Source organism: Pungitius pungitius, chromosome 9 (genome assembly GCF_949316345.1).
Source record: "Pungitius pungitius chromosome 9, fPunPun2.1, whole genome shotgun sequence".
Classification (NCBI taxonomy): domain Eukaryota; kingdom Metazoa; phylum Chordata; class Actinopteri; order Perciformes; family Gasterosteidae; genus Pungitius; species Pungitius pungitius.
The window spans coordinates 17,015,290-17,040,363 of record NC_084908.1 but is presented as its reverse complement, the minus strand read 5'-3'; the positions used below and the strand labels follow the sequence as shown (position 1 = coordinate 17,040,363).

The window sequence follows — 25,074 nt, the reverse complement described above, 5'->3', positions numbered from 1 at the left end:
ACTCATGTACACAAGAGTCTGCGGAGAAGATGCAGATCTGCGGTGGTAATCCGAGACATGTCCTGTGTAGAAATGTGTTAATAGTCCACAATATCTTGTTGAAAGGGAGACTAGAGGTCATTTTAAATCAAGGTTTGAAAAATGAGAATAACATTGATTCATTATTTACAATAATGCATTTGTTTTAAAGTGAATACCGGATTGGACGCGTTTATTAGGATCTGAAGAACACTGGGTCTTTTTGTATTAAACTCAAACGGGAAAAAAACACAAATCTTGTTCTAATTATTTGATACATGCAAGAATACAACAAAAAAACAAAACATATTCCATGTCCATTTGTGTAAAAATCAAGACAGCATTTATTTTAGTTATTTGTACAGTTTAAAACAAAACCCTTAATCCTTTTTTCATTCAAATGTTTACATGGATTTACATCAAACTCGACTTGAGTCCAGCCAAATCTAACCGAGCTGCAGCTGTAACGCCGAGTTACTCAGTCAAACTCAAGAGGAAGTGCTAAAGTGCTCAGACATTCAGAGGTACAACAAGCATTTCACAAGAAAGACATTTTCATTTCTCAAAGAGTGCAATGACCAAGCAGAGCGACACATCAAAAAGAGGATGTTGACGTTTTCTTTTTTTTTTCTTTTTTTTTATTCAGCCGGCAGCTGTTACCAGAAGCAGACAAAAAATAGTAAGGCACAGAAGAATGACGCCAGCACACGGACTGACTCGGAATCCGTACACCTCTGTGTGTGTGTGTGTGTGTGTGTGTGTGTGTGTGTATGTGTGTGTGTGTGTGTGTGTGTGTCCGTCCCAGAAACAGGCCGCCGTGAGGACAGAGGCCCACGAGGGGGCTCACTGCTCCTTCTTCTCTCCCTGTTTCTCCATGTACTTGTTGTACTGGTTGTCCGTCTTCAGCAGCTTGTCCCACCAGGTGAAGGTGGAGGCGTAGTTCCCCACGAAGTTCATGTGGTGAAAGTCGTGGAAGCGCGTGCCGCCGTAGAACGGGATGAGGTGCAGCGGGTTCAGAGGGACGTCGTAACCGCTGTGAGTGGGAGAGAAAAGCCTGTCATTAAAAGAAAAAAACACTAATCCTTTGGCCCCTTTCGGATATTAAGAATCGTTTTAATCCCTCAAACCAAGACAAATGCTTTTCAGATGAGGCTCTCGAAATGATGGAAATATGATGTTTTTCCAGAGGTGGACTTGAAGATATGATGCATTTCTGTTGGTTTGGTGCTCGTGTTGCTGCCTTGTGGTCTCTCCATCTCCTGATGGCTCATTTTATGTTGTTATTGCACTGCACATGATTCCACTAACAATGATTATTCGTGACTTTATCCTCTTTTAATTAATACTGCTGTATTGTTGGCAGTAAGATTACCGTATTTTTTAAAAAGCAAAAAATGTACAAAATAAAAACGGTGTTGAGGCGGCCTGGAAAAATAATACATGAATTATTTATGCTTATTCCTCTCTATTTATTCTATGAATATTTTTCTTAACTCCTCCCTCTGCGTATTATATTGGTTGTTTAATTAAGTGATTGTATTATAAATGTCAATCAAACAATTATATTGCTTCCAAAAACAAGTTTCAAATCTATTTAAGAACAAATAAAAGCATCATATAAATGTGTCTGGGGTTCAATGTGCCCTGCTAATGTGAGAACAACATCTGGCGCCCTCTGTGGCCCTCTAGTGGTCGACCCGCTGAGTTACCGATGATCATCAGTGACGCAACGGCTGCTGTATCCCCAACACGTGAATACCCCTCCCGAGTCTCACTAATAAACACCAACAGATGAGTCCTACCTGTGGACGTCGATGGTCTCCAGCAGACGGAAGGACACCCAGGCCCACAGGAAGAACACGTGGTTACAGAAGATCATGATGCCGATGAAGAAACCGGCTCCCAGGATGAGGGTCTCGGCGGGATGAGCGTATTCCGCCTGCATGCCGAACGGAGCCTGGAGGACGGCGGAGACGACGTGGGTTGAGGACGTTTTGCCGCGCGCGAGGTTTTTCCGTCGGTGTATTTGATCCCGTGTGCGCGGTGTACTCACGGTGAACTCGTGGTGGACCTTGTGGATGTATTTGTAGATCCTGCGGTGATGCAGCAGACGGTGGAGGAAGTAGTGCCAGGTGTCTTCGACGACGGCGCAGCCGAAGCACTGAGCGAGGACCAGCGGCCTGGAGGAGTGGAAAATATTGATTTCATCCCACAACGTGTCATGTACAGAAAATACAAATAAATAAAGGATGTCAAAGGGAAATGTGTCTATTATTTTGTTGATTGCTATTAAAATAAACGTGTTATCATTATAATTGTGTTATCATTATTTTAAACAACCACTATACACTATTAATCAAAACAGATGTTTGTGTTAAATTATAAAGATTAAAGAATACATATTTTGTTTCTTTTACATCAAAACAATATGGGTATAGTTTATTTTGCATTCTAAAGGCATCATTGGGAACATGTGTAGTGCAACTCATAATCAATGTTTTAGGATCTTCTCTGAAATGGTTACTGCAGAAGAGCTCTGTTATTAAATTTGAGGGCATCTAGTACTTGAAAATGAAGAGTGCCCTTATTCTATTTGGCAAAATGTATTTAAAATGACCAACAGCTCTTTATCAGAGTCAGCAGTAGCCACAAGCCTATTGGTCAACAGGTAGGAAGTGATGCATGATCAATAAAAAAAAGAATATATGTAATATTCTTTATATTATATTATTTGATTTATTTTGGGCCATTTAGAACAAAGGTATATTCATACATTCTACACTTCCCTTCGTGAGATGATGAATTGCTGACTCTGTAAAGCATCCACACCCTGTTTTGGACATTTATTAAGCATTTCGGGTGGTTTGAATACGACGCCTTCCGGCTGTGATTAAATGTACTTCAACTGACCAGCGAGGCATTGAGTCCCAGTCGTAAGGGATGTTGAAGAATTCCGTGAAGTAGTAAGTCCCACAGATCAACGGCAGCTGGATACAGAAATGGTTGAATAGCAGCATCTTGAAACAGGTCCACTGCTTCTCCCAGGTCTCTGGCTTGTCCTGCTCACACGCACACATCAGACAGAAGGTCCGTTAGCAGGAACGCCGTCTCGCATTCGACACATAAAAAGCTTAACGACCAAACACACCGGTTGGATCTTGTATTTCTGCATGAAGGGCATGAACTGGAAGAGGAAGCCGGGCAGGCAGAACAGGAAGTAGATGACCTCGTGGACGATGAGCGACCCCCATGTGGCGATCTGGAACTTGGTGTAGTTGTCCAGCATGTAGTCCCAGGCGTGTTTCAGCGAGGGCTGGAAGGGGTTCTCCGGCAAAACTGCATCCACGTACTCCGCCGCCAGGTACGCGGAGCTCAGGATGTCGGACGTGCCGTTGGCCTCCATGGTGGACAACGCAGGGTGAGTGTAGGTGAGGAGAGAAGACTGAAAAACAGGAACACTGCGATGCATGAACGGCTCTCAGACGGGACCCACATCGACTTGACAAATGATTTTCTCCTTCAACATCAACCAGCATTTCTATTCATTTTATAGATTACAATGCACACACACATGCTTTCAATATCTATATAGGGTCAAAATAAAACCAAACACTACCAAAACAATACATTAAAACAGTTTATTCTAATATTATTTCAAATGTCTACCAAACAGGAAGCAAAAATACTCAAGTAGGCCATGTAATAATTTAATCCACGTCTCAACTCCATTGGTACTTATACATTTGTAAAAATTGAAATAATTAACTGCATTTGGTTTACTAAAGACTATTTGAAGCTAGAATGCTATTCACAAGCAAGCAGACACACAATAGACTGCAATGTAAGAAGTAAAAGTAGATATAAAACCATGTTACGAAAACTGTTTTTCCGAACAATACTGCATTTGAAGTTAACCTGAATTATATGAAGAACTTATAATGCAAAATGTCCTTTTTGACCGGGTTATCTATATTTATGATTAGATCATGTGGATAGTTTGTCTGTAATTATGCATTACATTTTATATATAGAAACCGTTGGTTGTGCTCGTACAATGTGAATGCAAATGAACTAGCAACTAGAGTGTTGTTTCCAGTACAATGTATAACAGAAATGTTAATGATTTGAGAAGAAATTATATAAGTAAATGTAATACTCCACCACTGCAGGACCTAAATATATTTCACCATTGAAATAAACAAAATGACAACTAAACTAGACAAAAAAACAGTACGTCATTGTATTACTTTACAGCAAAATAAGGTTTTTACACTGTGCCTTAACAGTGTTGCCGAAGATCAGGTGCCAAAAGGCAACAATAAACTATGTAAGAATCAAACAATTCTTCACAGAAGCATTCAGAACTTCAGCTGGATATCTTACATAACGTTACCAATACTCGGGACACTACTCCACGATTATGATTAAACAGGCCGACATGTCGCTCCGTGGGTTTCAGCCTCGATTCTTCATTCAAAAAGACATTAACAACAGGTGTCGATTATTTCTTTGTAATAAACACACTCAAACGTCTCGTCTAGCGGCGGAGGTCCTGCTCACCTTTCAGCCGAACGTCCCGTCTACCTTCGGCCGAGCCGTCCGGCCTGGTGAAGTACGCTCACACCGAGCGACCCGATTGGCCACGAGGGAGAGGCGACTGACGTCGGAGGTGGCAGGCGGCCTCGCTGATTGGTCCGCGGGATGGAGCGATGATAGTGAGACCCGGCGTTTCCAGAGCGCCGACCAATCGGAGGCGAGCTGCGCCGTTTTTCGTAACCTGTGCCGTGCGGTGCCGAGCGAGGTGGACGACGGAAGAGGTGTGGGCGGTCCGGAGAACCTTTTTTGAGTCATACGTGAAAGTCTTCCGTGTTTAATTTACATCAAGAGAGGCCGTGACTTCGACCAAAGAACAACACTGTTCAGTTAAATAATAAAGCGATATCTTCTGTTCATGCGGTGGCTTCCTGTTTCCAGTTTACGTGCTTCCTTGTCGTGTTACTTCCTTGTAACATTCAACAATTCATTTGGAATTTTTTCAGCAGGATAATATCAATATTGAATACTTTTTAACTAAACAGATTTAAAGTTAATTCCAGTACTGTGGTACTAATAAACTACCAAAAAACTAGATAAAAATGTTGCCATTTGAGATTTAAAAGTATGTATTTGCAGCAGAACATTATCTTATATATCACAAGATATTGTATTAATTTTACTGATGCATTAACATGTGAGCAGAATTTTAAAAATAGATCCGTTGAACTACTTTAATGTAGTTTTAATTATATCAGATCAACACATCTTAATCTGTTAAGTAACCAGCCATCAAATAAATGTAATGAAGTAGAAAAATGAAGTGGAGTACTCAAGTAAAAACTACAAAGTTTAAAACATTTATACAGTTCTTGAGTAAATCTACCTAGGTAATCACCAGAAATCACCTTTTTTTATTTCATAGGAGGCTAAGAAGAGGTTAAGAAGAGGATGAAACCGAGCAGTTAAATAGTAGCAGCACGAAATTGTATCAAAATATCACAGACAGACAGAATATGACATTTCAACATTTTACTGATTTGGCAAAGTTTTAAAAACAGATTATGTCATTTCACAGCTTTAAATACAAGAAGCATATTTATTAATGATAATATAAAACAAGTAATGAAACATTTTCAAAGTCAATAGCCTACATGACATTCCTCAATACACTGACAAGAAAACAGCGATACCAGTTACTATTAGAGCATTATTTTTTTGCAATATAGGAGGAGAGGAAAGAGCGAACAGAACATAAAGAGCAAGTTTGGTCACTTTCCAGAAAGAGAGAACAGATTAATAAAGAAGTCATGAAAGACAGAAATGAAGACACTGTTTAAAATTGGCATATTCATAGCACGTGAGGGTGTGCAGTAGTTCGCAGGGATGCTACACCGAAGGAGGAAGAGGGAACCGATGAAGGATCGGCGGCTCGAGTTTGGGGACCATGCGGTGAATTCTGGCTGCTGCACTCGTCGTCGTCATCATCAGCGGTTTGAACCACAACAAAGATGGCTACCGGAGTGACAGGAGAGCGCTGTTTGTCATCCCAAACAAGCTGCTCCATTTGACACCGATGACTCCTCTCCTTCAACCAGAGTGGAGGGCGTTCCGGTCGAAATCTGCTTCTTAGTTCTTAAAACTATTTTAAAAAGTACATTTTCTACAAACGTTTCTCGGGGTCGCTGTTCTGAACTCACGCGGGGCCCGACTCACCCCGATCTGGACTCATTTCTCAAAATGTGTCCCGGCAAGGCCGCGCTCTGTCCAGTAACAGTACTCAAGGCGTATAACAAGAGGGGGGGGGGGGGGGGGGGAGAGAAGGACGTAATTTGACATCCAGGCACTCGCGAACAGCCACACTGCGACACCGCGGGGGGGGGGGGGGGAGGAGAAAGGTCGGACAGAGTCGGACCCGGCGTCACCACACGGAGACTCAGGTGCTCACGGACGCACATGCGCAGGCAAAGGAGCACCTTTTTTTTTTTTTTTTATATATATGCAAGCCCACGCGCACACTCACACAGGCACGCACAAACTCACAATACAAACCATAGGAAAAGCAAAGATTTCAGTGCCGAATCTTCTCTTCCCCTGGTCTCTCTCTCTCTCTCTCTCAGAGCTGCTTCTTGTTAACATCTCTCCTGGTAAAGTAGCCTTGCAGTTAAACAAGCCTCCCACCAGTAGCACTTCAATGACGCCGCAGTGGCACTTCAAACGAGTTTGTCCAGGCGCCATCGGCAGTCCTTTCAGGTGGGGGTTAAAACACAGGTTTTGATTCCCCCCCACCCCCAAACCTCATTTGTTACAGTGCAAAAAAACCTTCATCATCATCATCCCTAACAACAATCTCGTCATTTTCCTCCTCTCTTGGTCGTTGCCTGTGCCGACGCTGCCCAGCATCACCCGAGCATCGGCATCGTCGACAGATCCGAGATCAGAATTCAGCAGAATGCCTTCCGCTTCAAATCGGTGGCGAGCGTCAAGAGCAGTCATAAGGGTTTGTCGATCACAGTCACACCTGCGGCCAAACAAAACAACCAAGTGAGACGTTTTGCGTCGCTATGGCCACGCGGGATCCACTTGCAACGCTGCGTGTCGTAAATGTGAAGTATCAATGTGAAGAAGTAAAAAGAAATGACATCAAAAAATGGCTTTCGTGTCAACCATAAGTAACGTTAGTACTATTTGTGCAAAATGCATGAGAAGCGCAGCAGCTATTTACACAAAACCATGATGATTTGGATACGATTCTCCTAAAGCAGAGCTGCTTCCCAAAGGTTCAATCTTTTTTTTTTAAAACTTGCCTCTCATGCCGGTTTGAATGCAAAATGTTGTGTTTCTGTTTCCATCTCTCACACACCTGCATAACTGCGTCCCGTGCTCATGCAGGCCGGCAGCAGCGTCCACTTGTCCGAGTTTGGATTGTAGAACTCGACAGAGGCCAAGTTGCAGCTGCCGTCGTCTCCTCCCACCACATACAGTACGTTGTTTACGGCACACACACCTGAACACACACACACACACACACACACACACACACACACAGAATGATTAACAGGCGTCCAGTGACTCACACTCGAGGAGTGTGCTGCGGGACGAGACTGCCGGCATCACCTGCGTTGCGTCGACACATGTTCATGTCGGCTACCTGCCGCCAGCTGTTAGAGGCCGGGTCGTAGACCTCGCAGCTCTTCCTCACCAGCGGACCGTCGTGACCCCCCACGGCGTACAGCAAACCTTTTAGCACACCCACACCTGCGGGGGGAGGACACCACGCACAATCCTGCGGTCACCATTGCTGTCCGAGTATAGCAACGCAATGATCTGTGAAATACACATAACACACAAAGAGACACACACACACACACACACACACCTGCTCCACTGCGTCTCGTGCCCATCTCTGCGATGTAGCTCCACGCGTTGCTTTTAGGGTTGTAAGACTCTACTGTGCTGAGACATTGTCTGGTTGCACCATCGTAGCCTCCAACTGCATACAGGATCCCTGAGGGGGGGAAAAAACAACACACAAAAGCTCTTAACTCAGAATCACAGAAACACATTTAAATATATTACGGAAGACTTGCAGAAAATACGTGTTTGTGAAGCTCAACATTTCGAAAGGTTTTGATGGCATTTTATTTTCTTTAGCTATTTATGTATTACATTTTACTTTGTTGGTTGTGTACTTCATCTCGTCCATTCCCTTCTCCTTGAGACGCGCCTCTCTAAACTTCTCTTTTGAAACAGAGTAAATAAAGTATGCTTTCTTTTTATCTGGCTTCAACACTTGCGGTAGTTTCAAAATGAAAACAAGAAAAAATATGTATCGAATGCTGGAATATCGCTTGGTTTATAAAGTGTACTGTTCCTAAATAGTGACTTTCCCACGGACCTGAGAGTTGTACTCACCATTGACCACGCCCACTCCTACGCTGCTCCGCCGGGTGCTCATGGGTAACACGTGGAACCACTCGTCTGTCTTCGCGTTGTACGCCTCGATTGTCGACAGACCTACAAAAAAAACACACACAAATCGAACCACAGCATTCACAACCACATACGACACGACTGCCAGTCACCAATGGCGTGGCGGCTGTCGTACCCGTGCTGCCGTCGAAGCCGCCCACGGCGTACAGGAGCCCGTTGAGCACGGCGGCGCCGAGCGTCGAGCGGCGGTCCTGCATGCTGCTCGCGCTCGTCCAGCGGTCCGTTGTCGGGTCGTAGCAGTCGACCGTGCGGACGCGCAGGGAGCCGTTGAAACCGCCGACGGCGTACACGCAACCGCCGACGTACACCACGCCTGAATGAGACGACGCCGACGACGACAGATACACAGACACACAAACAGCCTGGTTTCAGAGAGGCAGGATGCTGAAGCCACCACAGATTATGATGAATGATTGGTTGCCCAAATCACTTTTAAATAGAACGGAAAACCAAGAATGCAGAAGAACATTTATTTTATATCACTCCTGTGTGGTGCAGAACTGTCAACTGTGTCTACTAATAAAACCTGGAGGCCTGGCAACGGCATACCGGGTATTTGTGTTCACGTTTTTAATCGATTGTTGACCCACCAGAAGAAGTATAATGTCAAGCTTATACGCTATTTGCATAATAATCTGCATCTGTAAACCTTTATCATCAGTTTGAGAGTCCTGCTGATTTTAATAACCACATATCTCCAAGAAGATGAGGACCACCTGACTGCAACATCACTTTGGTGACTGTTTGGCGCGGGGCGTTCAGGTGCTCTAAACGGAACCGCGGCCACCGACGCCTCCCTACCTGCTCTGCACCTCCTGGTGGGGAGTTCGGCGACCTGGTACCATCTCTGCCCCTCAAAGTCGTAACATTCGACGCTGCGGATGGCCTTGGGGGCCTGGCCTCCGACCACCACCATCACCTGCGCAAAAAAGAAGAAAAAAAAAACAACAGAGCCGTCGCGTGACCAACCGCACACCAACCGCTGGCGCTTTCTTATTAAGTGAAGGGGCCTTGGGTACCTTAGGGCAGCAGGCTGGAGTCCTCATGCGCGTGCGTGCGGTTTTCATCAGAGCTCTCTGGTCGGCCGGCAGCAGGTGGTACTTCATGGCCTCGATGAGGTAGTCTTTGCACGCGCTGCTGTTCTTGATCAGAAACTCCTCCTCCACCCGCTGACCGCAACCAAAACACGCGAGAAAGGAGCCGGTCAGCCGGCCGCATTAACGAAAGAAGCCGCATCATGTGGAGACACAACCGATGACACGCAGAGGTAACTGTGTAATAAGGGTTACATGAGCTCAAGTCAAAGAAAATACACGCGATATTAATCCAGAACCAAGACGAGTGGTGGTTCTAATCAAAAATCTGATGTTTATTGGCACTTAACGGTTATCTTTCGATTTTACCTCAACAATGTGAATAGTACCAAGAGATAAATTGTTATTTTTCCAAGTTAGATAACACGGAGGGACGTAGACTGCCTGAATTTCCCCATCATGAAAATGGAATGTGTACAGAAGCTGCTGTATCTGAAGCTTAACTTCCAGACGGATCATACTGCCAGGATCGTCTTAATAATTTCAATATGTTCAATGACGCTTGGCAGAGGTCGATTTTAAGAAGAGAACTCTCTTCAAACTCACAAATCTCCCCTTCCTTCGGCCCCCTGCGGCGTCTCTGCTATCGGCTGAGCGAGGGGCTGGTTCTGGCCCGGCTGCCCGAAGCCAATCACACAATTGCTTTCAAAACGTTTGAACCGCTCTCGTCTCTCCTGCCAGTCAGTGCACATTGCAGTATGAACCGACGCAGCCCTCCTCCACCCTTAAGTCTCCGTCATATCCAGTGCCCAGTCCCGCTACTCATCCCATCAACGGGCCTACAGCAACTCCTTTCATCACCACCATCACCATCATCACCAGCGTCCAGACTTCAGGGGGAATATTCCTGATCCAACCACCAGCATCGCCACCCCCCCCTTTTTAATATGCTACGTCATGGTGGAGTCCATATACGCAAAGACTCTTTACTATTCATTTCAAAGCGCATGTGTTAATGAACTATTCATTCACTGAAAGGAGAAGTTCTTCCTGATTTCCCAAGACAATCCCATCAGCATCTGTCAAACGTCAAGGTGTCACCTGCTCCAAAAGACAGTTTGATGGCAGAAAGTGATCATCTGACCAACAAAAATCCCCCCCGACGCGGGTGAGAATCTCAATAATTAGCGCATTCACTCGCGCTCATTGACCGGTGGTTGACGCATCACGGCGCGGAAATGCAACGGAAAGTTGGAAACGGAGGTTTCCGGTTCAGCGGGTGTCGTTCTGAACTGCAGCTGGACTTGCCAGACGGAGCAGCGCTCGCGGTCACTTTGAGAGGAACGCCAACACACCTGCACCAGGTATTCTCTGGAGAGCAGCGGCAGGCGGACGTGTTCCATCAGGTGAGCCAGGTGCTCCTGCCGGACGTCCTTGTCGTGGTTGACCCAAGCGATCACCGCCTCAAACACCTGCGCAGGGGATCACACGGAGACACTTGAGGCCCGTCCGCCGTGGCGCTGTCCTACCTGCGTGCATTGAGCAAAGCGGATGTGTGTGTGTGTGTGTGTGTGTGTGTGTATACCTTCTCCTCCGTGGGGATGGTGAGCTTGTCGCTGGCGATCAGGCTGGACACCTGCTCCATGCCCAAATTGAGGAACTCTTCACTCCCAACCACCTCGGTGAAATGTTGCTCTGTCAGTCAAAGCGCGGGATGAAAATAACCACCACAATAAACTTCTCCCGACATCGCCTCGAACAAACGAACCTGCGTAGCTGTTGGCCTGTGTGAGGAGCTGGGAGCAGGCATGGAGATCGGCGAAAGCTCGAATCCCCAGACAGTTGGAGGGGTGAAGCTGAGAGCTCAAGAACTCACAACAAGCCTTTTTCACCTCGTTCAGCTGAAGCAGGCCAGCGGCAGGCAGCAGCGCCTGTCAAACACACCCACAGCACACAACCCGCATGAAGAGGGGAAACACCGCGACGCAGATGCACGTAGACAAAGTTTGATCCGGTGTGTTACTTCAGATGACCACCACCTTTTATTTGACTTCGCACTTTCCGAAAGAGCGAATTACCTCAAAGGCAAGGCAAGGTACCAGTGTGATCGTCAAAAGGTGCCCTCAGTGTTAATGCGAGTACAACTGAGTGTGTACATTTGTGTGTGTGTGTGTGTGTGTGTTTACCTGCACATTATCCTCTGTAACTTGTATCTCTGCTGTGTAGATGTAGTCAACTAGAAGGCCCAGAGTCCAACCGTCCATCTCCTTGATCCTCACCCGCTTCGCCCGACTCTCTGCCATCTCACCTGTTGGTAGGAACCCATTACCGTAGAGGACAAATACAGACATAAAACGAGAATAAAAAAACAAGACGGTGCCGGATGTCCAGCAGGCACGCGAATGGCAGCGAGTACTCACCTGTGAACATAGCGTGGAAGTACGGGCTCCCGGCAGCCAGAACCACCCTGTGAGCAGTGATCTCTACGTCCTCCGCCACTATGGTCACATCGCACAACAAGCTCTGGCTGTGTGGGAAAAGGGGGGGGGGGGGGGAGAGATTACATTTTAAATGTATTTATTCTTACAAACGTTTTTTTTAAAAGGGTACAATGGAAGAATGAAAAGAGAGGACCGTGCATCACCTGCGCAGCTCGTTCATGACTTTGAACGCCTTCCTCATGTGCCGAGGGTTCAGCGTGACGGGACCGTGTCTCTCGACGCCGTCTTCTTTGTCCAGAGCGTGTGGACAAAGTCTGGTTCCCCTGAGAGGGACAGCACGGACACACAATATTGTATTCTATTAAAAGTATCTCAGCAGGAAAATGACCTCATAAATGATGATATAATAATAGTACAGTATAATTCACTTTTTAATACTGATGCATTAAAGATATATTTTAAAAAAGGCTAGTTCTGTCTAGGGGTTCCCAAATAGGGGTCATGAGATGATCATTGGGAGAGGAAAAAAACAACTTATTTGTAAGAAGTGTGAACTAATTTTGTATAAACATGAAAATTTGTGTGTAAAATGTTAATATGAAACTAGAAACTTTTACTGGTCATCCAAATGCAGTGGAATGAAAAGTACAATATATGTAAAATAGAAGAAAAAGAGCAGAACTATTAATTTACTACAGTGAAGTACAAGTACCTCAAAACTGTAAATGTGGGCCACTTTCCACCACTACACAGCAAACACCGGTGGCCTCTCCCTTTCACAATAAAACATGCAACACATACGGACTACAAATAATAATCATGCTGCTCGTGGCAAAATCACGTGGCCCTTGTTTTCTGTCACAGGCACACACACACACAAACACAGCAGTTGACACACATCCCCTCTGCCATAAACAACAAAAAAACACCATAACAAAGCATCGGATTACAAGACCCCCCCCCCCCGTCCCCACCGTCCCCACCGTCCCCCTCTCTACACCATCAGCCCGCCGGGCTCGGTATCAGTCCCCGGCTCTCGGTGACCCGGTCCTTCCCGGTCCTCCGCGGACAGTGAGCGTCCACACCGGCTGGCCGCTGTCGCTCTCAATGCGGCACCATCAGTCAAAGCCTGACAGTGAGAAACGTCAGCGCGTGCGCGCACACACACACACACGCATACACACACAGAGACACGCACGCACACGGCGATTGTTGTTGCACTCACAGCGGATGACTGTCCATGATTCCGGTGTTTTTCAGAGGCTGAAAACTTGGCCCAGCGGCATGCACCATTCCATATCCACCACGCGCTCTCCGGCGGCTCTAAAATCCAGCGTGAGTCGCGGCGCTCGGCTGTCCGGAGGCGGCGAGGCGGGCTGACGGCAGCCCCCTAAAATCAACCCGTCTCATAGAAACACACGGCTGCGACTGCGGGGGAGGGGGGGTCTGGAGGGGAGAGAAGGGGGGGTGGAGAGACACACACTCACTCACTAACAAACACGTTGCTGTCGAGCCCGGCTGTTGTCTGTGCTGTCGGTCCGCCCCAATGAAGAAGGAACTAACCCCACAACAACAACAACACAAAAAAACACGCCAACCAGCAGCGTCAATGAGGGTTAATTGTGGAGAAGGGGGGGGGGGGGGTATTTTATTATATCCTCTCTTCCCCTCCTATGGGGGGGGGGGGTTGTATAGGTGCGAGGGGCGGACAGTCAAGGCTACCGGTATTGTTCCAATCGCTGATTAAAAACGCACAAACAAGGACAACGTCGACAAAGACGGTCCTCCGAGCAGTCAAGGTGTCCCACAAGAAAGCACTGTCTCCCTCTAGCTGTGGGAGACCCGCCGGGTTGCATGAGGAAAACCATCACAGGGGATGAACTAAAGCCAAAGCTCGAGAGAAATAAATCAGAAATCATTACTTTGACACTAAATCAAGAGCAAATCCAAAAAAACAATGACCTTAAAAACTCATTGTACATTGATTGTGTAAATCAGCAGAGGGAGGTGCAAGACTGCCCACTGGAATAGGGCCTTTATTTTGTACAAATCTAGAATTAGAAATGTAATTATCGATTTTAATTAATATGGCATAGACAAAAATATTAAACTAGAGAATCATTCCAAATTTTCAGACATGAACTTAATAAGAGAATGAATGAAAAGAGGAAAAGCCCATCGGTAGTGCTGAAATTCAATAATAAATCCTGTTCTATCACGTCAAGACCACAAACCCATCTTCTGCAAGAGTTTTTGAGCTCGGAGTCCATCTGTGGAGATTTGTGTCTGGCTGTACAGTCCGTGGATCGGCAAATAGCTGTGAAGCTGCGGAGAACAAGTCTGTTGTGGTGTGAAGACGCTGAATGCGTTAGAGACGACCCGCTGTCAGGGTGCTCAGGAACGGCTCATCTGAAGTATTCTCTCCGTTATGATTTCATACAGCAAGTCACATTGTTTGTTTTGTTCCCCCCCCCTCCCCCAAAATGAGCACACTGCAACTTTATACAACAATGTGATTTCAAATCATAGGACTTTTGTAATGAAATCCACTAATTCAGGTGCATGTTCATTAAGTTTGGAAACCTGTGAGACAGATTAAACAGACAAATGGCTAAACTGAAGCAGCAGAAGGCAGGATCACGACTCATAGCCCGGAGCAATGCTGATTCCACAATTCCCATAACGCATTCAAATCCATGTTATCGTATAGATCTACACCATAGGTTTAGTTTTTCCAGATTAAACAATAGGTTAAATCACAATACATCAAACAACTGTTTGTTCAGAGTACAACGCTCCATGACTCGTGAACTCATCTGTTAAACAGGTGGAATCCCCCCCTTCAAAAAAATATATATTTTCAAATAGAAAATGCTTAAAAATAAAGTCAAAGTCCAAATACTTTATTTTACAGTAAAAAAATAGTAGAAATATTTACATAAAACAAAACAGACATAAAATAATGGATGTAATGACGTCCCAACTGCTGGACAGCAACAAATAATTGTTCTTCCGTGTCCTTATAGGTTGACACTTGACGGCAGGCATCACGCGATGAACACGGTGTGTGTGTGTGTGTGTGTGTGTAGTAACAGTAAGGTACAAAATCACACTAGGCTTTAACGTTTGTGGTGGTTTAATGCAAGAGTTTCTGTATCGCTTCCTCTTGCAGGTCAATGTTCAACATCACATCCTTGTGGTAAACAAACTTGATTCGACAGAAGACTAATGTGACTGTAACTGTGGTGTATTAATTTGGTTTCAATGGGGCAGGCGGCAGGCTGGCAGAAGCCTGCTCCAGAAAGGCTAGCGGTCCACTAGGAGGAAGGTCCGTGGGTTTGCGGTGCTGAACGCTCACGTCCTCGAGAACTTGTTGCCAGTGGTGCAGTTTGGACAAGTGTTTCTGAACCAGCAATTCTTTCCTCTGTAGCTCATTACGCAACTCTGACACGTCCTGTAGTGATACACAAAAAAATGTATGTGAGAAGAGAAAAGGCACATTGACAAATTGAGAGAATTGCATTTTACGTAAACACTGACAGCATGTTCCAAGTTTAAGCTAGCTAGTTTTCAACGAGGAGTTTGAGAACTTCCTGAGTTCACTTTGTGTTTACACACAAAACTTGCAGATCAAAACCAAAATTTCCCATAAAAAACGGTATAGATGAATAAAAATGCATGTAGATATAATAATGTACCTCTTTTACCACCTGTTCTGGTTTCTGTACAGACAGCTGAAGCCTTTTCTGTAAGAAGAAGCACTCTGTCTGCCGAGCTACATCCAGAAACTTCTGTATGCACTGGTCAACACCTGTAATAAAACAGACAAAAAGATGAACGTCAATATGCTGGTTGCAATATGAGGTAAACTAAAACTAAAACGTAAACAGAAAAACTCACCAGTCCGGATCTCCTCCTGATCAGTTCCGTTAACGTAATCCTGACTAACCAGGGATGCAAAACATGCCTGAAGAAGAAAACACAGCATGAGTGAAATTGGAATAAATCAAATTGCCTTCACTTACCCCTAAACTAATGTCAAAAAGACACAATACGGTATATAAAATATCTAACATAAACCATGTGAAAAATCCCCAAATAAAACTAACCAAAATATTATGTTAATGTGACCAAAATCAATGCTTCTTAAAGTGCCTTATGAAATAGTTCTCTTTTACAGTGTTACTGTGATGCATTTGCAGTTAATTGAGTACATACGATTTGCAGAAATGTTTTAATTGTTCGTGTCATCGGTCAACATCTGTAGCTGTTTTAAGTGTACAGGACGTACGCAAGATCTGGGAGGCGTTGGGTAAATAATATTAAATTATATCACGATGCATGTGATGTGAAGCCGGTCAGGCTGAAGGTAACTTAGCTAAGTAGCATTAGCTCATTTAGTTAAATGGTCAATTCAACAAAGACGTGGTAAAAAAAAACACACACAGCCATACCACATGAGTGCAGTATCTTAGCAACACCGGCCAATGCTAAACATGAAAACATAATTTTAGGCTAACGTTAACAGTTAACGTTGGCTAGCTAAATAAGCTAACAACAGTTAGCATGCTCAGCTAACCTCTTCTGCTTAGCTTTACCTCAAAGGAAGCCTCGAGTTCGTCCACCAGCGTGTTGTTTTCCGGAGCTCTGGTAGCTGTACCGGGAAAGCCAGGCTGGCCCGGTGTACCGGGACCCCCGACGGGATGGACGCTGGGCGGCTGCTGACCGGAGAACATCCCACTCATGGACGACGCCATCTTGACTTCCTCTACCCAGTCAGCACATGCGCAGACGGAGCGACGCACCTCCGAGGACAACCGGGATGAACCCAGTTCTCCTTTTTCATGGTTAACCTTGGGTCGGTTACAAACATTTTGATGCAAAAGCACACAATGTGCTTTCAAAGCTGGAGGTCAGAGCCCCCTGGCCATGAATACAGGAATAAGAATGACAGCATATACCTTCTACTTTAAATCCGAGACAATTTTAAAAGGAAAAAACAACTCCTCACTGCAGTTTAGCAGCTTAGTCCTAAACCAACTATGCCATCAAGTTTGTGGCAACGGTTTGGGGAAGCTAAAAACTTGACTTGATGGATGCCATATCTGATGGAATTCCAATATCTGCATTCAGCCTGAACTAATGCTCTTGTGGCTGAATTGGGGCAAATCACTGCAGTCAATTTCCCAAATTGTTGGCAAGCCATCTCAGAAGAGTGAACGCTATTCCAGCAGCACATTAATGCCTGTGATACTGCAACGAGGTGTTAAAAAAAGAAAAGAAAAATAAATCACATACGAGTGTAATGTTTGGGTGTGAGGAAGTGCGCGTTGGTGTAGTGTCGACTAAAGAGCGACAGAGATTACAAATGTGTCACACACATAATTAATGATAAGACTTTATTTTGTACAACATAAATTATCCAAAGGTACGAAAGTGACAACCCAGCGTCCTTCGCTGAAATCACAAAATGTGGGGATCCACTGAACCTGTATCTTACATTGATTAGCTGCTTGTGAACATTAAACCCGTCTAGTTGGTTTAAATACGGCAGTGAATCCCATTTCCAGAGCTCTAAATGGATACAATCTTGTCAATTTCTGACTTCTATACCTGGCCATTGCTGAGGCATCATGGTCCAATCTTTTCAAAGAAGAGGCTCACAGTCAGAGAGTCTTGTGCTGCTATTCGTGTCAGCCACTGTTGGCCAATCCAGCAGCAAACTCCACCAGCGTACGCGTAGGTCTACCAGACATGCCTTTTCTAAGGTACGGAACTTCGTCTTTGTTGCTCATCACACCTGCGATGTCCAGATGTGCCCAATGAGGAGCGGAGACAAACTCTCTGAGGAATGCAGCTGCTGTGCATGCGCCGCCAGAACTAGAAAGATGACCAGGAGATAGTCAGATTCAGGCTTCATAGAGCTATGCTCCCTGCTCAATCCAGTTTATTCTCATCATTAATCCTGGATGAAGTTATGCGCCCTCAGTTTGAAATGGAGGCAAAGAGGAGTGGCGGGATACGTACCGACTGTACTTGCCAATGTTGTTGAGGTCAGCCAGCTGGCTGTCAGTCACCTGTCTGGTGTAATGCTGGAACAGAGGCATCCGCCACACTCTGTCACCTGTCACAACACTAGCCTACGCACGAGCGCGCGCACACGCGCACACACACACACACACACACACACACACACACACACACACACACACACACACACACACACACACACACACACACACACACACACACACACACACACACACACACACACACACACACACACACACACACACACACACACACAGCATTAGTCAACACAGGAGCTGATAGACTGAGAGGTTGCTATATGTTGATTGTGCACACACAGAACCTTGTGCAGCTGCTCCCAGAGCCAGTCAGAGTTTGTAAACACTCCAGTTGCCGCTGAGCCAAGAGCAACATCCATCGCACCTGGGAGACAAAAGACATTAAAAAAAAAATGTACAGTTTATATTTTCACATCTTAGCATTACAACTTTTAGTTCACTTCAGTTGGTCCTTAACAGCTCTGGCCTTATGTTCCGCTCCATCTCATGCTCAAACTGACTTTCTATTACCAAGATGCAAGCCTGGCTGGGTGTTTCTGTCATTAGAACGTTATGGTAACCGTCCTCCTGCATCACAAGCAACACTCGGTGGTCGCGTGTTGAAATCTAACTGCAGTGGGCGCAGCACTTTCTGACACCTCATTAATTAACAGTTAATTCATTTCAGTTCTCTGGTGTCACAAAGAATCAGCGGATTATGAGCACTAATCCTTGAGACTACAGCTGGACCTCATGTGTCATGAATGAGAACACGGTGACAGGTTGAAACAGGATTAAAAAAAAGAGGCATCCTGTACCGTAATTTCAGGTTTAACAGATACTTTGGAATTATGCATCAAAGCCTCGTACCACTGCGCCTGCTTAATAAGCACATTGGCCTGTGGGTGTAAACACCTCTGACACACCTCTGTTTTTAACTCCTTCTTACTTTGTGATTAATCACAGAATATTCCTACATTTCACTTCCTCTTCATGTGCCCATGACTGTATAATAATTTTGCGTTTTATACAAATTCCTTGAAAACTTCTTCCTCGAGAACCAGCTTTTTAGTTGTTCTCCATCAGATTGTTTGGTACCCAACAAAAGATACAATATCAGCGGTGGTTCGAATTTCCCTAAAGAAAAGTTGTAAATATAAAATATTTAAAAAAAAACACCTGTCAGCGTTGCGACATTGACGATGGCTCTGGGGTTGAAGGTGTGTCCGTAACACAGTGCGTCAGCGAGAACCAGTCGGCCCTCTGCATCTGTATTATCGACCTGGACAAAACAACAATAAAAACTCTTCACCCGTCTCCACACATACATTCACAAATACATCACACGAACATAATGCCGATATTCTAACGCACCTGGATCGTCTTTCCATTTTTGGCCGTGACAACATCCCCTGGTTTCGTGGCTTTTCCACTGGGCATGTTCTCACACAGGGGAGCCAGACCTGAGTCATTGAAACCAGTGGAAATGGATAGGTTAGGAGTTTAGTGTTCTTTACAAGAATAATTACAAACTAATGTGATCTCTGGATATTTATAGATTCTCTAAATATATGATCTATTAGAAGAAAGAAAATTAATTTTGAGAATGTTTACCAACAATGTTGATTGGTAGTTTAAGAGCCGCTGCTGTGACGATGGATGCGCAGACTGTGGCCGCTCCCCCCATGTCGGCTCTCATCGCATCCATAGAAGGAGATGGTTTCAGAGAAATGCCACCACTACCAAGGGGGAGTGAAAACGATGTTAACGAATGCTTCCTAACATTGTTTCATGCGAGTTAACGGGCTTGAGAGCAAGTCATTATGGTTTACCTGTCGAAGGTGATGCCCTTGCCCACTAAGAGCAGTGGGGCCTGCTTGCCGTCAGGAGAACCGTTGTAATGTAGCTCCAGGAAGACAGGGGGCTCCTCTGAGCCTCGGGACACACTGAGAAACGCTCCCATTTGTTGCTGCTCTATCCAGGCCTGAGATCTAAAGAAACCCATGCAGACATCAAAACACTCTTCCTTCATCGGATTTTCAGGGTGTCAAAAAAGGAGGAAGTGATACAATAATTTGATTGAAATGTTTTTAAAAAAAAGCCTCCTGCAGTCAAATGGCAACACTAATAAGACACCGTTAAAATAAACAAGTAACAAAAATACACATAACATTTACACACCTTTTATTTATTGTGACTCTTTCAGAATACGTCGCCATCCTCTCTTCGATTGTGTTGGCAAAAGCAGTAGGAGTGATGTGATTGGCGGGAGCTTCCATGAGAAGCCGTGCCAGATTTTGGCCATCCGCATACTTGACTCCTTTCTGCCACCCGACCGAGTCAGAACTAAGAACAAACGCACGCACGCACGCACGTTAGTATGCCGCTGTGTATATCTGTAATAGCCCTCTAGTGACAAACACTACAGCTACAGCTCAGTGGTTGGTGTAAACCCTGAAACCTCAGTGACCTGCTGATGTCCCCTGGTAAATGTCCGAGTGTTGGAGTCTGTAAGAACTTGAAATGGTGTAAATACAAAAAGCGATAGCACTTTGCTGCAACATATCGCGTCACCTTGAGGAGATTTTTTTTTTAAAAGCTCTAAACACTCAAATATTTGACAGTGGGAAAGCCGTAAACAGAGTCAGCGGGAGCACGCCTCAAAGTCTGAGAGTCCATTCGAGCGCGGATTGGTATTCGGCCTACCTTCCATGGAGCTGTGTGGTTACTTTAGTCTTCTTCTTGGATTTGAGTTCGTCATACTGGAACAAACCCAGAGCGGCGCCTTCCGCCGCTGATTGGGCGTCACCGCAGCCGTCCACCTCCACGTGGTTGAGCTCCAGGTCCTGGAGGAGGCGGCAGCCAACTGAACACAAAGCAATACAAAGGGTAACAACTCGAGTAAGAGAAGATAATTGGTCATTACATGAAATGGAGAAGACACGTGTATCTTACCTGATGCCGCCTGTCTGATGTTCTCTTTGCTGGTGTCCCAGTTTTCTGATCCACACACACCTGCACTGGTCTTACCCAGCCCGACTACTGCCACGCACGGAAAGTCCTGGGGAAGGCACAAGGAAGATTGAGTGACTTTGACGTTGTCAAAGGATTGGATTTGTCTTGTTCTTATGTCGCTCCTTGTTACCTTGTGGATTCCATAAAATATCCTGCTTCTGCCTTTCTTGAGAGTCGGTCCAGAGCTGGAGGGAGCAAAAACATAACCCACCTTATCAACCAACTCTGCAACTAATTAGACCGAGGCACAGCCTGTCAGCGTGGTATCCATGGATACAGCAGTATGTATTTTGTCTTTCTTGTTTGCATTATGCCAACATAACAATGCTAACATATTTCAACCATTTGCTGGGCATTTTATGCGTGTACTCGTACCTTGTTCACTACAACTTACAAGGTTGCAATTGGCGATGACTAAGAAACAGTGATAAATGTAGATCTCTACATCTGCTTCAATATTATCAGTTTGATTTGACACCTTCGGACAGTTCAGATTATGATCTGATATTTGTGATATCAGTACAGATATCCACAGGACATTGGTCTCTCAGATTATCAGTCAATTACTTCTGCTTAATTTATCAATAGATCGTTTCATAATTTATGTTTGGAGAAATGTTTATCTATGACAATATACAGTGAGACAAAAAAGCCTTTGTCTTGAAATGGAATCAAAAACTATTGTCATCCTCCCATAAATTTGGTACTGACAACTCACATTTTCAGCAGTTCAGAGAGTTTTCCAGAAGTATTTTGATCAAATCTGGCAGCTGCTTCAGTAAGATGAAGGCCAGCCTCCTCTCCCTCCTTCTCAAAAGCACCGAGCACCAGACCCTGCACATAAACAAAAGGAAAAAGAAACCACAAACCAAATCAATGCACAATTATGTCAGTTAACGTCAATATCTGTAGTCCTTATGAGAAAAATGAACCACTGTGCTTGCTTGTTATGTTTCTGGACAAGATAATTGCTTTTGAATTATTTTCGGGTCATTTTGCCCTTTGTTTCAAACTCAATTAATTTTCCTCTGGTTTTAAAACCCATAGACATAATGTTTTTTTTCATATTTAAATAATAAACTGTTTGAATAGTGTTTGAAACAATTAATAATACATCTGTGAAAAACATCCATAATTAAAGCAGATTAAAGACTGGGTGGCCAAGTAGTTGACACCTAAACACGAAACATGTAAGAGTCACTGATATAACTATCAGTGAGTTAATACTTGAGAGGCTAACGGCTACTTACCTTTCTGTCGTTCAGGTGGGTCTGTGACGCAGAAAATAACCTGCAGTATTTTGTCCGCCCTGCCGTCGGCACGGTTTTCCTCAAAAGAAGCATTGTCATCTGCTGTACATACATAAACCCCGAAATAACCCCTTAGCTCAGAGATGTAGAGGTCGCATGCGAGTAAAAAGAGTCGATCGACCTGACGCCGTCGCGTTGTTTCTACGTCACCAAAACGCGACCAGGGAAGTCGTTTGTCGCCGCATGGCGGCAGCGGCGAGAAGCGCACGGAAAGTAACTAAGTACATTTACTCAAGTACTTAACAATTGCATTTTTAAAATACTTCTATGTTCTAATACTGTTATATTCCACTATATTACAGAATAGTGTAGGTTGATTGCTAACTTCAGAATGCAACTAATAATACAAAATATCATCAGTGACGAAGATGTCTTATAATAGCTATTTCTTAGTAGTTTCTTAGTACTTATTCGACAAATAAATCATTATTAATGCATATTCAGGATTAATAGCTACCAAAGACAGGACTTTAAGCGAACCACAAAGCGACAAAAAAGAAGATCAGTTAATTACATTCTATACATATAATAAAAAACAGTCATGTATTTACATTTGCAGATATAGAATATATCCAGCACAGGATGTCCAGAATACAAAGGGCAAATTTGTGATGCAGGACCCTTGGCACTGGCACAGTGCTGGTTTCACACTGCTGTCAGTCATTGTGGCTTACTAGTGGTAAAGTAAGCACTTCTTGGTCCTTCAATAGAGGAGGTCCAGAGCAGAAATGGTGGGTTCTTCAGGTTTCTTGATCTCCGGTTTGGGCAGTTTGATCCGGCTCATGGCAACCACTCCGCAGGCGGCGAAGTGAGTCGCAACGCTGCCCACACCCAGCCAGAAGGACCAGTCCAGGCTGTCGTCCAGGACATCCAGCACAAAGAAGTTCTCCTGGTGATTGGCTATCCGCTCGGTCAGACTGTGGTGTCTCAGGGCTGCCAGGAAACACAGCACGCCCAGGGCTCCGAAAAGGGCTGGAAGAAAATGTGAGAGGTGAAGCTCAGGTGCACCAGAAAATGTAGAAATAACAAAATGATCAAGGATTCGAAAAGAAAGAGTGAATGTGAAAAGTTGCTTTACACACCAGCAATGAAGTTCCACAGGTACAATCCTTTGAGCCCTTTGATGCTCTGGTAGGGAACTTTGCGTGCGTTGTATATGCAGAAAGACAGACTGACCAGCGCGAAACCCACGGCCACCAGCAGGAACAGGATCACCATCATGTGAAGGCCGCCATTCAACGTCCGCACAAGTTTTGGGAAGACTGGACCAAAGCACAGATTTAAGAAAGCATTAAGAACACAGCATAACGTGTGGACGCAACTTTGGAGCCCGTTTCAATGTGAAATTGTAATTTAATGCGTTATATGTTATATATTATATATAAGTCAATACATCAGCCGCAAAAGTGTCTGCGTTACAAGTAATGTGCCTTGTGATATATATGTATGTATATATGTATATGCCTGTGCATCAATTCAGCCTGATTTGGTGTGTTTGAAAGCTCTGTGATCTCGAGGACTTAATTGCTTTTAAAATAGGTTGTAAGTTTGCTTGGTTGGTTAATAAAGGAGATAAATGTGGGCCGATCTGTAAATGGAGAATAGATTATTGTTATTTCGCAATTATTTTACATATTTTTTCTGTATTTTTTATATTTCAAGTAATAAACGTCTTTATTTGGTTTTAGTTTACTTCATGTTCAACCCTTTGTCTAATAAACGAACAGAGAGCAGCATTTGACACTTACTGTATATTTTGGAGCGCCTGTTGCCGAGCCCACACCTCTTGGTCTTTCCTCCCTGGAACAAGCCGTAGTAAATGTCCCCGATGAACTGCTCCAGCTCCGGGTGGGACGCGTTCACTATCTCCGCCCCGGTCTTACACAGGATCCGTCCGGTGACCCACCGCTCCGTGGACAGGGCCACGACCAGGAGCCCCACGGAGCCGACACAGAGCACCGAGGCCACCGAGAAGGTGATGCGTTTCCACAGCGAAGGCATCTCACGAACCCATGGTGCCCGGAGGAAGGTAACAGGACGCCGGGCAGCGACCGCGCAGCACGCTCGGCGATCACCATGAGTTTATTCTATGGTTCGTAAAACAAAAACAAAAACAACAACAACAACAGAGGAAACGATTCATTGTTGGGTAAATGCTAGATCTTTTTTTTTCTTCGGTTAAAACGTCGCGTGCGTTTGTTATGCGAGTCCGCAGTGGAGGAGAAACCGAATCTATGGTGGTCAAAGAGATCCGTTACCGGGGAGAAACTCTATCCCTGCACAGTGTCCCTGGTTCCCTCCCTCTGCTCTCTCCTCTTTATTCAGCCGACGAATTAACCTTTCGAGTCAGGAAATGCATCACAATTGGGGATAATAAAACCATGCAAGCATATATTTAATGGCATCAGAGTGACTGATGCGGTGCTCTTTGACTCCCTAAAGGTCGGGTCAAGGGGAGTTCACGTAAGGATTTATAGTTGCACATGGATTCTAATCTAGTTTCTTGTACACTCCACTTGTTCATTAATGTGTATCTGCATTTCGTGGTGTAAAGTAAGGAAGTGCATGGGCTTCGTTTACTCGAGCGCTATGTGGAGCACGTAATGCAGGCCTTCTGGGTTTAATAGTTTATTTGTGACTCTATAAAATTCTCTCCAACGAA

General features: G+C 44.8%; 5 protein-coding genes across 5 annotated transcripts; all 5 read right to left on the bottom strand.

The window, feature by feature from the left end:
• Window positions 1-633: 633 nt before the first annotated feature.
• msmo1 (methylsterol monooxygenase 1) lies at window positions 634-4,731 on the bottom strand. Its single transcript, XM_037471361.2, has 6 exons — window positions 4,579-4,731; window positions 3,167-3,460; window positions 2,929-3,077; window positions 2,072-2,198; window positions 1,821-1,975; window positions 634-1,051 (listed from the first exon to the last, which is right to left on the bottom strand). Exons 2-6 carry the CDS (start codon window positions 3,419-3,421, stop codon window positions 862-864), a joined length of 876 nt encoding a protein of 291 aa, XP_037327258.1. The 5' UTR covers window positions 3,422-3,460; window positions 4,579-4,731; the 3' UTR covers window positions 634-861.
• A 1,702-nt stretch (window positions 4,732-6,433) lies between these two features.
• klhl2 (kelch-like family member 2) lies at window positions 6,434-13,625 on the bottom strand. The gene is made up of 15 exons (XM_037472791.2): window positions 13,245-13,625; window positions 12,223-12,342; window positions 11,999-12,105; window positions 11,765-11,886; window positions 11,347-11,509; window positions 11,164-11,273; window positions 10,934-11,050; window positions 9,564-9,713; window positions 9,346-9,463; window positions 8,660-8,857; window positions 8,467-8,568; window positions 7,931-8,059; window positions 7,669-7,809; window positions 7,415-7,558; window positions 6,434-7,072 (listed from the first exon to the last, which is right to left on the bottom strand). Exons 1-15 carry the CDS (start codon window positions 13,310-13,312, stop codon window positions 7,044-7,046), a joined length of 1,818 nt encoding a protein of 605 aa, XP_037328688.2. The 5' UTR covers window positions 13,313-13,625; the 3' UTR covers window positions 6,434-7,043.
• A 1,281-nt stretch (window positions 13,626-14,906) lies between these two features.
• Window positions 14,907-16,824, bottom strand: med28 (mediator complex subunit 28). Its single transcript, XM_037472794.2, has 4 exons — window positions 16,618-16,824; window positions 15,920-15,986; window positions 15,718-15,830; window positions 14,907-15,473 (listed from the first exon to the last, which is right to left on the bottom strand). Exons 1-4 carry the CDS (start codon window positions 16,774-16,776, stop codon window positions 15,270-15,272), a joined length of 543 nt encoding a protein of 180 aa, XP_037328691.1. The 5' UTR covers window positions 16,777-16,824; the 3' UTR covers window positions 14,907-15,269.
• Window positions 16,825-17,406: 582 nt separating this feature from the next.
• On the bottom strand, window positions 17,407-22,562 carry lap3 (leucine aminopeptidase 3). Its single transcript, XM_037473102.2, has 13 exons — window positions 22,353-22,562; window positions 21,821-21,936; window positions 21,233-21,287; window positions 21,043-21,148; window positions 20,794-20,953; window positions 20,269-20,433; window positions 19,920-20,078; window positions 19,702-19,826; window positions 19,462-19,550; window positions 19,267-19,369; window positions 18,393-18,472; window positions 18,047-18,159; window positions 17,407-17,899 (listed from the first exon to the last, which is right to left on the bottom strand). The coding sequence occupies exons 1-13, from the start codon at window positions 22,464-22,466 to the stop codon at window positions 17,713-17,715; spliced, it is 1,572 nt and encodes a 523-aa protein (XP_037328999.2). The 5' UTR covers window positions 22,467-22,562; the 3' UTR covers window positions 17,407-17,712.
• Window positions 22,563-23,076: 514 nt separating this feature from the next.
• Window positions 23,077-24,595, bottom strand: clrn2 (clarin 2). Its single transcript, XM_037472817.2, has 3 exons — window positions 24,161-24,595; window positions 23,495-23,674; window positions 23,077-23,384 (listed from the first exon to the last, which is right to left on the bottom strand). The coding sequence occupies exons 1-3, from the start codon at window positions 24,411-24,413 to the stop codon at window positions 23,116-23,118; spliced, it is 702 nt and encodes a 233-aa protein (XP_037328714.2). The 5' UTR covers window positions 24,414-24,595; the 3' UTR covers window positions 23,077-23,115.
• Window positions 24,596-25,074: the final 479 nt, after the last annotated feature.

Coding starts and splice junctions, on each gene's coding strand:
- lap3 (XM_037473102.2), bottom strand. CDS start 22,466: ATGTATGTACAGCAGATGACAATGCTTCTTTTGAGGAAAACCGTGCCG. Junction 20,434..20,793: donor ACCACACAGCTCCATGGAAG/GTAGGCCGAATA, acceptor GTTTGTTCTTAG/TTCTGACTCGGTCGGGTGGC. Junction 19,827..19,919: donor AAGGGCATCACCTTCGACAG/GTAAACCATAAT, acceptor CCCCCTTGGTAG/TGGTGGCATTTCTCTGAAAC.
- clrn2 (XM_037472817.2), bottom strand. CDS start 24,413: ATGCCTTCGCTGTGGAAACGCATCACCTTCTCGGTGGCCTCGGTGCTC. Junction 23,675..24,160: donor CAGGCGCTCCAAAATATACA/GTAAGTGTCAAA, acceptor GCTTTGGTCCAG/TCTTCCCAAAACTTGTGCGG. Junction 23,385..23,494: donor CCTGTGGAACTTCATTGCTG/GTGTGTAAAGCA, acceptor ATTTTCTTCCAG/CCCTTTTCGGAGCCCTGGGC.
- klhl2 (XM_037472791.2), bottom strand. CDS start 13,312: ATGGTGCATGCCGCTGGGCCAAGTTTTCAGCCTCTGAAAAACACCGGA. Junction 11,051..11,163: donor CCATCCCCACGGAGGAGAAG/GTATACACACAC, acceptor TCCCCTGCGCAG/GTGTTTGAGGCGGTGATCGC. Junction 8,060..8,466: donor AGGAGTGGGCGTGGTCAATG/GTGAGTACAACT, acceptor TCCCCCCCTCAG/GGATCCTGTATGCAGTTGGA.
- msmo1 (XM_037471361.2), bottom strand. CDS start 3,421: ATGGAGGCCAACGGCACGTCCGACATCCTGAGCTCCGCGTACCTGGCG. Junction 3,078..3,166: donor AGAAATACAAGATCCAACCG/GTGTGTTTGGTC, acceptor GCGTGTGAGCAG/GACAAGCCAGAGACCTGGGA. Junction 1,976..2,071: donor AGGTCCACCACGAGTTCACC/GTGAGTACACCG, acceptor GCCGTCCTCCAG/GCTCCGTTCGGCATGCAGGC.
- med28 (XM_037472794.2), bottom strand. CDS start 16,776: ATGGCGTCGTCCATGAGTGGGATGTTCTCCGGTCAGCAGCCGCCCAGC. Junction 15,831..15,919: donor TCAGGAGGAGATCCGGACTG/GTGAGTTTTTCT, acceptor GTTTTATTACAG/GTGTTGACCAGTGCATACAG. Junction 15,474..15,717: donor CAGAACAGGTGGTAAAAGAG/GTACATTATTAT, acceptor GTATCACTACAG/GACGTGTCAGAGTTGCGTAA.